This window comes from Etheostoma cragini, chromosome 12 (assembly GCF_013103735.1).
Source record: "Etheostoma cragini isolate CJK2018 chromosome 12, CSU_Ecrag_1.0, whole genome shotgun sequence".
NCBI classification, from domain to species: Eukaryota; Metazoa; Chordata; class Actinopteri; order Perciformes; family Percidae; genus Etheostoma; species Etheostoma cragini.
Window position 1 is genome coordinate 6,970,309 of NC_048418.1, and position 10,803 is coordinate 6,981,111.

Genomic DNA, 10,803 nt, shown 5'->3' on the forward strand with positions numbered 1-10,803 from the left:
GGATAATGTGCAAATTAAGGCCATTTGCCTAATTTTGTCTTTGTGTTTTATGGTATGTAAGATCGTTGTTCTGCCACTGCATATGGCACAATGTTACACTTGCTGAATACTATGAAGTATGCACTGTCAATCTGGGGGGGGGCTGAATAGGTTGTATAGGGTATGTGTGTGTCCTTATGTGTAAATGTATATTTTATTTATTTTGGATATCATTGTATGTTGTCAGCATCTTTCGTATATTAGCCCATTCTTTGTGTTTTTTTGTCTTCTACACTCCAACTGATGCTGTAAATAACTGTCTTGTTTGTTTCAGGTTAAGTGACTTAACTGAAAAAGATCTAACAACTAAATTGCTAATCTGTCACGGTTTACCAAAAAGAGCCATGGACTGTCTGTGATTATTAAGAACAACAGACGGCAGGAGGGTGGCGGTAAAGCAACAGGATGTCTACCGAAATACACAACACGAAGAAGGACATTCAGGAAGTAGTTTTCAGCATGAGCATTGATCTTTCTTTAACTGTCAGTGGCACTTAGCGGAAAGCTGCAAGAAGCTCTTTTTCTCTGCAAGGACTTTCTTTTTGTCATTTAAGAAATATTCCTCAGTGCCATTTCAACTATTATAGCTCTTCGGGTGAATAAAATGGGTAACGTTTTGTATTTTGCTGTAATTATATCGTCTTTGACGTGGTTAGGTTTTCTCCTTAAACTAATAGCAACCAACGTTACTTCCTAACGTTACTCACCAAACAAATAATACGTTGTAATATTCCTGGAGGTATTTTAGATAGACGTGACGCGAAGAGGCGATACCAGTAAAGTCATAACGTTACTACCGTATATTTATTTAGCATTGCTTTTAACATTTGTCATGAGTTGTCTGATGCAGTCTTTGCTATTGTTTTTCCCTGTGTAACAGTAGTTTATATGACTGCTGCTGCCTGATAAAGCATAAATGTGTTCAAAAAAGATGAACAGTCCACTTTGTTGCCGTTTTTTGTAAGTGTGATAGTATGAGCTGTCTTCTGACAGGAGCCAGTGTTGTTATCACTTGTTCTCTCAGTGCATATCTCTGCCACCAATGGGGAGACTGTACATTAGAGATGCTTTATGTTTCTGCTGTGACTGAATAGTTCAAGTGCAGGATTCTCAAGCAAGAATAATAATGCTACTGTTCCGTCCTCCTCCCCCTGGCAGAGGGTCCCCTGCCCCTGTCCTCGCTGAGGCTCCTGGTTCCACCTCTGCGGGTGATGACGGCTGTGATGTGGAAGGTGGTTCATCTGAGGAACATCAGGCATTATGGGAATGTGGAGGAGTTTGTGTCCTTGGTAGCTGAAGCTATCCCTGACATCTTGACGAACAGACAGATGACACTGCTCACTCTGGGCTTAAGAGCGAGGGTAAAGGATCCAGTTAAACTATACATCAATATATATATATATATATGTGTTTTATATTCAGCTAATTTGATCTCACGTCAAACCTATTCTATGCTGAAATTTGTCTGATTGTGGAAATGCTGTTTTTGCCATCTTTTCACAAGCATTATATTAGGTAATATGGCAATTCTTTGGATTAGAATCAACTCTATTGTTATTGCACACATATTTCATTGTTTGCAGTTGTTCACTGTGGTGTTTGTAGCTACACAGGGGGATTCTTGAGTTGTCTTATTTGTCACTGACTCCTACCTTGTGTATTTTACAGATGACATTACAGATTTTAAGTTCTGACCAGTCAGAGGACCTCACAGGTGTTAAAACACGCTTGAATAGCCTCCTGGCATCCAGCTCAAAACAGGTGTGTGGCGTTTTTAATCATGGGCATTAAATGTTATCTGTTTAAGAAGCGTTCTGCCTATTTTAGGTGTGTTTTACTTTACAGGTTCATTCAGGTAATGAAGATCTTGAAGCCAACTTTGTCAGGCTTGTTCAAAGACTCCTGGAGGACCCAAAAGGGAGAGAGCACTATCTCAAGGTGTGTCTCTGCTATTGCCTCATTATCACGTTTGACATGAAAATGAGCAGTTTGTTTGATTTGTCAAATGATGAATTAACATGAGCTTTTATATTCATGCTTTGGGTTTAAATATTTCACTTCACAGAATGTGTTTCCTGTGGAGTATGGGCCTGACTTTGATAACGCTCTGGAGACACTGGTTTGTGAGTTATTTACCAAACTGGACGAGTTGCTGCTTATACCAGACTTTAAACAGGTAGAGAAAACAACTTGTGCCATAAAAACTGACAATTTACAAATAATTTCCTGAGATTGGTTGTGTGGTTCCAGTCCATCAAAATAACACTTTTTTATGTTTAATAAAGACCGCAGTGTGGATCAGTGATACACCCTCTGTGCTGGAAGAGTACATGCAGTGTGTATCCAAAGCCAATGACCTCAGAGTACTTCTCAGAGATAAGGCCCACCGTGGTAAAATGGGCAAGATGGATACCCGTTGTAAGTCAGTCTGCCTGGGATACCAGCCAAGTTTTATTATGTTCATTTTGGTGCTGAAACCATCTGTCAACGAACTGGTGATCAATTCATTAGAGTGATTTCTCAAGCAAAAATGACAAACATTTACTGGTTCCAGCTCATCAAATCAGAAAAAAACAACCAATTTTAAATCTTGTGATTGACATTGTTTGCTATTTGCTGACATTTGTAGACTAAATTGTTTGTCAGTAATTTGAAAAATCAACAGATTATTTGGTAATGACTTTTTTTGTAGGAGTAATCACTTTTTTCTTTTGTTATCGTTTTAAACAGTGACCTCTATCTCAGAGCAGCAGCTCTTCTCATCATTATCTCTCCCTCCTTCACTGCGAGAGTCCAACACCAAAGATGTAGAATCTCACACACAAACATTTGACATCCCAAGTGAATTGGAGGGGATTTCTCCTCAGGACGTGGAAGACATGGCGATACAGGATGTGAGATGGCCATCTGAGGAGGAAACAGACATTCTGGACACCACCCATGCCAAACAGACAGGAGGGAAATACTCCATTCCTGATGTTGTGGAGGAGTATGAAGACGGAGGTTCAGACACCTGTTGGGTGCCCTCTACATCTACTGAGAGTTCTATATTGCCAAGCTCTAAGATTGGCCCTCCACAGCAGAGAGTTGCACACAAATGCTCTCAGTGTGGAAAGTGCTTCATTTACCGCTATAAACTCCTGGAGCATCAGAGGCTTCACACTGGAGAAAACCCTTTCAAGTGCTCTCAATGCGGAAAGGCTTTTAGAAGGACCTCTGACATGTCAACTCACAGGCGATTACAGTGCGCAAAAGCAGCTTATATTTGTATCAAATGTGGGAATAGCTTTCAATCAATACAGGACAAATTAGGACACCGGTGTGGTCATAGTGTCCAGAAGTTTGACTGTGGTCATTGCGGAAAAAGCTTTAGAAAAAGGCACTTGCTAAGTAAGCATGAGCTGACTCACACCCAGAACCATAACTTCCCATGCAGACAGTGTGGGAAAGTGTACTCCAGTATGAGAGAGCTGAAATCCCACCAGAAGATTCACCCTCCTGAGCTGTCCAATCAATGCATGCAGTGTGGGAAGTTCTTCAGCTCTGCTGCCAGTTTGACAGTACACGAGCTGCGCCACAGGCAACGGAGAACACAGATCTGCGTGCGTTGTGGCAAAGCTTTTAAGAACAAACATGACCTAAGTCTGCACATGCGCAGTCACACAGGCGAGAGGCCATTTCAGTGCACATACTGTGGAAAACGTTTTTCTGCGTCAGGAAACCTGAACGTACACATAAGGACCCACACTGGAGAGAAACCGTATCTGTGCTCTGACTGCGGCAAGGGTTTTGTTTCGGCCGGCGAGTTGCAGATACATAGACGCACTCACACAGGGGAAAAACCTTACAAGTGCACTGTATGTGAGAAGGCATTCACCATGGCAAGCAAATTGACAATTCATATGCGTATTCACACTGGAGAGCGCCCTTACATCTGTTCTGAATGTGGGAAAGGTTTTTCACGTGGTGGCGAATTGAAAAAACATACCATGAACCATACGGGGGTGCGACCCTACGCTTGTCATTTGTGTGCAAAGGCTTACACATGCCACAATCACCTGAGGAGACACCTGAAAACTCACAGTGTAGTGAAAAACTAGACTGTCTAATTCCATTGATTACCATTGTCATTTTATCAAATTGATGTTGTAGCAATGCAACTAGCCTGTATTGATGTTGTGTTGACAGCATGCAATTTGTAATACACTCACCCTCTCTTGTAAGGACTTTGTTGCAAAGGTTCTTGTTTTTACTGACTAATTCCTTATTCTGCATTGTCAGATCATTGTCATTGTACCTTCTACAATGACATCTACTGTAAGTGTATTACTTTTGTCTTCTGAAGCCCTAAACCATATGTTAAGAGTCCCTAAGAAAACACACAACAAACAATAAATTGCCCAATGCATTTGCTCCTAACAGCAGAATTTGTCAGACATTCGTGAAACATCCTACTGTGATCTTGCACAAATCCATATCATGCTTGTGATCTTTAAGCACATTATTATTATTATAATAATAACATAATTAAATTAGACAACCCAAAGTAATAACCTAAGATATAAAGCTCCTGTTATCCTGATAGGGGTTTTCTAGATTCTATTCCAAGCAGAAATTATAATCCTTTACATTACATCTTAATTTTAAACATATGTTTTACTAATATATATGTATTCAAACCTCATCACCTTACATTTTTATGATTTTGAGACATTACAAATAATAGGGATATAAGAAAACTAAGTGTATTAAGTTTAAACATTACTTTAAAGATTTAGTTATTTGATAGTCCAGAGAGGCGGTGCATCTAATTTTGACAGCAAAGTGAATTGGATTCGCCTTATCCGGGCTTCCCCGTAAAGCAAAACAAGCCTCGCTGTTAGATACTGACACTGAGTGGGCCAACGCTCCCCAGAATGAACAACGTGTTTCAGGAAGAAGTTGGCGCCTGAAGCCCTGTATGCGGTTAGCTAGCACGCTAACCGAAAGTATAATAGATAGCCCATTGAAATGATTTTTCTTCCTTTCGTTGTTAAAGAATTCCAAAATGAACGACGCGGGTATGTATTAGCTTGTGAAGCTCGGCCAAACTGTATATATATTGCTTATGCGGCTAGCCAAAAAGCTAAAGCTAATGATTATCCGAGGCTGTATAGGCCTCGACTAATCACTGGAACAAGAATTGTTTTTACCAATAATGAAGCCGGTTTTACCAGGCAACATCTCCGGCCTTGTGGCTAGTCTGGTAACGGTAACTAGGTTAACGCTTTGCCTTGGTCACAAAATGGAAACGATGTCTCGTGTTTAAATACGTTTTTATACGTTCTGTGTTATGTTATGTTTAAAACGTAACCGACTGTTGGGTCTTTGTGACTGCTAGCCAACGTAGGCAAGATCCAGCTAAATTTGACATTAGCTAAGTGACTAACGTTATGCTAACACAGCTGCAGCGAACGTAAAGTATTTATGTTATGGCTAACTATTACGTTATGTCCATTGCCATTTCGCGCCGAGTGGGCTGTAACGGTAGTGTAAAAGCGCCCCGTGTGTTTATTTGAGCATTTAAGGACTAACTTTATAACGTTGCACATGCAATGAGTGGATGGAGCTAACCTTATATACAGTGCTGTAGTTAACGTTATTTCACACTAGCTTTTGCATCAAGGAATGGATACTGTGGCTGCACGGAATTTAGCTGAGATGCTGTACTGAATAGGAAATGCATTTCCAGTCTGCAATTAAAAAATGAAGTCTCTTCCCCTTTCTCCTTAAAATAAGTGCCTAGATACTTAGCTATAAGGTTACGTACCAAAATAAGAGTAGTGTGAATTATTTGCATTCAACATTAAATCCAATATTGCATATTCTACATAGTCATAACAGATTTAACATTAGAAGTGACCTCTGAGTTTATGTATCTATCTATTTTCTCTTTGAAGAATTCAGTGTCCCTCTGTCCTCACTGGCACTCCTGGTCCCACCACTTCGGCTGATGTCAGCAGTGATGTGGGAAGTGGTACGCCAGCGGAACATAAAGCACTATGGGAAACTGGAGGATTTTGTGTCTATGGTAACAGATGCAGTTCCTGAACTGATGAGTAGAAGAGAAGGGAGACTGCTCTCACTGGGCCTGAGAGCAAGGGTAAGTGTTTTAAAATGGATCAATCATGTATATCATAAGAGCTACGTAATAAGAGACTCAACAAAAGGGTATCATGGAAACATTAAAATCATGAATTAAATTTCCCCTAGACAACTCTTGAGCTGTTGCGCTCCGAACACCCTGAAGATCTCAAGGCCGTTGAGAGTCACCTCAACCGAATACGATCTTCTTGCCTTGAGGAGGTGAGTGTTGTTATTGATTGGTTTTAGTCAACCAATATGTTAATTGAGCACCAAAAGATCTGCTATTTTGATTTTTTTTTTTGTGTAATGTAATGTAATTTTAATTCTATTTTCCAGTCATGTAATGATAAACAAATGGGGAAACGGAAGTAATATTTGAGGTGAAACAGAAAGTCCACATTGAGGATTCATGTGTTAAACCGACCTATCCACCATATACTCAGATCTCTGCCGTTGCTCAGCGGGCAGCATAGCATCAAACCGACCTATCCACCATATACTCAGATCTCTGCCGTTGCTCAGCGGGCAGCATAGCATCTTAAAGAGATGAAAAAAGTGTTTACACTAAAAATAGGTTGGTATTTTGAAAATTAAGGTTTAGGGGGAAAAAAAGTAAGATAATTGGTATATTTTTTTTAGTTTGGACTAAAAGTACTGAAATTATGGTTTCCCTTTTTGTCAGCTTTACAATGACGAGACCATGCTGTTTAGTGTAATTTGAAAGAAGATAGCTGCGTCTTTAGATGGGTCAACTTTATCTTCTGATTTATTCTGGTTAAAATGTAGGAAAAAATGAAAGGAAGCATGTCAAAAAGTGATAGATTTCTGAAGGTATGCTCCAAAACAAACAATTTGTAAACATCGTCCCGGGCTCTGGGAAATTATGTGCATGTTTCATTGACTTTTTATTGATAAAACACTTATGATTAAACAAGAAAATAATCAGCAGATCAGCGATAAAAATAATTTTCACCTTAATTGGTTGGTTTATATTTTCTTTACATTTAATTTGTCTCTAATCATCTGACATTGCTGTTTGGTTATTTAACCCAGACCAATGATCCTGTAATTGAGGCACCAGAGGCGAACTTCATGAAGCTGGTGCAAGGCCTCATTGAAGACACTGATGGTAGAGAACACTTCCTCAAGGTAAAATCAAGTGTATGGTCCCCCAAATAACATGATCTGCCAAAACAAATCATATGAGTCTATTTCTTTATAACATATTAACAGAACAAAATGTAAGAAATTAAAAGGACATTAATTTGCTGAAGGTGTCTGGTTTTAGTTGATTTTTCTTCCATCTGACAGAATGTGTTTCCAGTGGAGTATGGCCCTGACTTTGACACAGCACTGGAGACTCTGGTTTGTGAATTCTTCACCAGACTTGAGGAGCTGCTGCCAATACCAGATTTCAAACAGGTGCAAAGAGGATTTCTGAAACATTAGAACATTCTTTTCAATAAATAAGTAGACCGTTTTAACGTGAAAGTTTTTTTGTGTGTGCCTCTCCTGTATAGACCGCATCCTGGATCAGTGCTGCCCCCTCTGTCCTAGAGGAGTACATGCAGTGTGTCTCAAATGGAGAGGACCTCAGATTTCTTCTCCAAAGCAAACAGTGCCACGGGAAATTGGCTAAGAGTAGTGTTGGTATGTGCACAACTTTTTCACTGTTGCTATGTACTAGTCATCAGATGAACCAGTGAAAGAAGAGGGAGGCTGTTTATTAACACTTGTTCTTCTCACATTTTCCCTGCAGCTCCGTTTCAGTCAGATGATCTTCTCATTCCCTCTCTGTCTCTTCCTCCATCGCTGGAAGTGGCCATCGCGTCCCACCCGAGTGCTTGTGACGACGAAAATAACGACGTTCCTCAGATTGTCATGTTCGATGACGAACTGTCTACGAACCCTTCCACCTCAACTGACTTTCCTGAATCGCCAAAAAGGACTGATATCTCATCATCTCCTCGCAGGAGACAGCAGTCAGGGATGCATAAATGTCCCGAATGTGACAAATGCTTCAAGCATCACTCTGTCCTCATCGAACATCAGAGAGTCCACAGTGGGCTACAGCCTTACAACTGCTCTGAGTGTGGGAGGGCTTTCAGGACAGCCACTCTGCTGGCCGGCCACAGGCTACGGAAATGCAAAAATGCTGCGTATCTGTGCATTAAATGCGGGAACAGTTTTCCAACCTCACTAGACAAATTCAGACATCACTGCCCAAAACGGGGCCGTAACTATGACTGTGGGCACTGTGGAAAGAGTTTTCAAAAGTCTAACAGCTTAAAAGAACACCTGCTAACTCATGTTCAAAGCCGCCTCTTCAAGTGCAGTCACTGTGGGGTAGGTTTTCCAGGAATTGGTGACTTAAAGTATCATCAGCAGGTAGATCATGACAAACCTTATCAGTGTAAGCAGTGTGGAAAAAGCTTTATCTCCTCCAAGTGTCTGACCAAACATCAACAACGACATGAAGAGGTTGGTGACATGGAGACCGTCAAATTAATGAGTGGAGGTAAACATAGGAAGAGTGGCTCCGCTTATCGGACTTCCTCAGCATCTATGTCCTCCAGAAAAACATCTGTGAAGTCTGTCTACCCACGAGGACGAGTCACGCATAATTGTCCACTGTGTGGAAGGAGCTTTAAGTATCGTTTTGAATTCCTCGAGCACCAGAGGTTCCACACTGCAGTGAAGCCTTACAAATGCTCTCAGTGTGGTAAAGCCTTCCGTACAGAAGCTCACCTCTCCAGGCACAGGAAGAGAAAGTGTAAAAATGCTTCCCACATTTGCACAAAGTGTGGGTGTCAGTTCAGGTCTCTACACGAGCGGGTCAGACATCAGTGTGTCCAGCTGCTGACAAAATACGAGTGTTCTCATTGTGGAAAGACCTTCAAGATGGCCCACATGCTGAGGAACCATCAGTTGAGTGAACACCAGCTTCCCTATAGCCCCAACCATCGCTTCAGGTGCAGATACTGTGATGAGACTTTCCCAGGCATCAGCGAGCTTAAGTACCATCAGAGAGTTGACCACGAGAAGCCCTATCAGTGTCAGGAATGTGGTAAGTGCTTCCTGTCAGAAAAATGCCTGGCCAACCATGAGCTGCGCCATAGCGATGACCGACCAGAGAGCTGTCTCGTCTGTGGCCGCGGCTTCAGAAACCGCTACGACTTGAAGCAGCACATGCGTACTCACACAGGAGAGCGACCTTACCAGTGCACTCACTGCTCCCAGTGTTTCTCCACAGCAGGAGGACTGAGGAGTCACACCAGGGTTCACACCGGCGAGAAGCCGCATGTTTGCCCAGATTGTGGTAAGGCTTTCTCCCAGATGGGTGCAATGCGCACCCACAGGCTCACCCACACAGGAGAAAGGCCATTCAAGTGCACAGTGTGTGGCAAAGGATTTACAATGGCACACAAGGTGACGGTTCACATGCGCGTGCATACAGGAGAGCGGCCGTATGTGTGCTCCCAGTGTGGGAAAGCCTTCTCAGATGGCAGTGTGCTGAAGCAGCACATGCTGAACCACTCAGGGGTGAGACCATACCACTGCCAGATCTGTCCCAAGACCTACACCTGTCTGAATCACCTGAGGAGGCACCTGAAAAGCCACTCAAACATGACCTGAGTCCGTCTTGAAAGAAAACGAGCACAACATTGTACACATATACTGACACACTGCGTTTGGAGTTGCGAGGGAATAAGTAAACCAAGCAATACATGAAGAAATATAGAATGATGCTGTACAGTTGCTGTTGAAATTGAGATAAAACTTTTCCTCTTTACTTTAGAGTAAATGTAGTCACATTAGCTAGTTGTCGAGGACATTTAAAGGAATAGTTTGACATTTTGGGGAAATGTACTTAATCGCTTTGTTGCCGATCCTTAGATGAAAAGATTGATACAGTCTTACTGTTCATTATTAAGCTGGAACCAGGAGACGCTTAGCTTAGTTTAGCACAAAGACTAAAGGGAGGGCGAAACGGGTAGCCTGGCTCTGTCAAAAGGAATGGGAAATGTGCCTATCAAAGAAAAGTCCTGGCACATATTAAACCAGTTAGTTTTGTACAGACAAAAAAAGGCTATAACATGCAAATTATTGAGCTTTGATAGCTTTCGTTTCATATTGAACGGAAAGATATGAGATTAATATCAATCTTTTCATCAAATTCTGCAAGGAGGTAAAAGTTTACAAAATGCCAAACCCTTTCTTTAACATCTGCACAAGCTCGTTCTTTGACCTCATTCCCCACAAGCCTTTTCACTGAGCTTTTTTTTCTTGCATCAGTTTCTTATGCATGACTATGTTTGGATGCTATTCTGGATAGTATTTGGCTGAGAAACTGTATGTTCAGAAGCTGTAATGTTGGGGAAATTATATTTTTGGAAAGGCCTCAATATTAATAGAATTGAAAATGTTGGCTTTCTGTAAATATGCCAAAAGACAAATATTTTGGGAGTGCAAAAGTTAAAGTGATGACAAAACTTTATTCCTGTAGGCCTTTTATATCCCTCACTATGGTTTGCAAAGTTTGTGAATTACAAATTAAATTACGTTGGTTATACCTTGTGCATGTTGATTTAATTTATTTAAAAACATTTGAGTTCTTAGAAAAAGTGTGTACAGTAT

At 41.2% G+C, this 10,803-nt stretch overlaps 2 protein-coding genes across 2 annotated transcripts; both read left to right on the forward strand.

Annotated features, from left to right (window-relative positions):
- Positions 1 to 481: 481 nt before the first annotated feature.
- On the forward strand, positions 482 to 4,262 carry LOC117953782 (zinc finger protein ZFMSA12A-like). The gene is made up of 7 exons (XM_034887100.1): positions 482 to 647; positions 1,198 to 1,400; positions 1,708 to 1,800; positions 1,885 to 1,977; positions 2,105 to 2,215; positions 2,325 to 2,457; positions 2,770 to 4,262. The coding sequence occupies exons 1-7, from the start codon at positions 644 to 646 to the stop codon at positions 4,137 to 4,139; spliced, it is 2,007 nt and encodes a 668-aa protein (XP_034742991.1). The 5' UTR covers positions 482 to 643; the 3' UTR covers positions 4,140 to 4,262.
- Positions 4,263 to 4,793: 531 nt separating this feature from the next.
- On the forward strand, positions 4,794 to 10,742 carry LOC117953780 (zinc finger protein 665-like). The gene is made up of 7 exons (XM_034887099.1): positions 4,794 to 5,099; positions 5,979 to 6,181; positions 6,292 to 6,384; positions 7,219 to 7,314; positions 7,477 to 7,587; positions 7,686 to 7,815; positions 7,925 to 10,742. Exons 1-7 carry the CDS (start codon positions 5,087 to 5,089, stop codon positions 9,799 to 9,801), a joined length of 2,523 nt encoding a protein of 840 aa, XP_034742990.1. The 5' UTR covers positions 4,794 to 5,086; the 3' UTR covers positions 9,802 to 10,742.
- Positions 10,743 to 10,803: the final 61 nt, after the last annotated feature.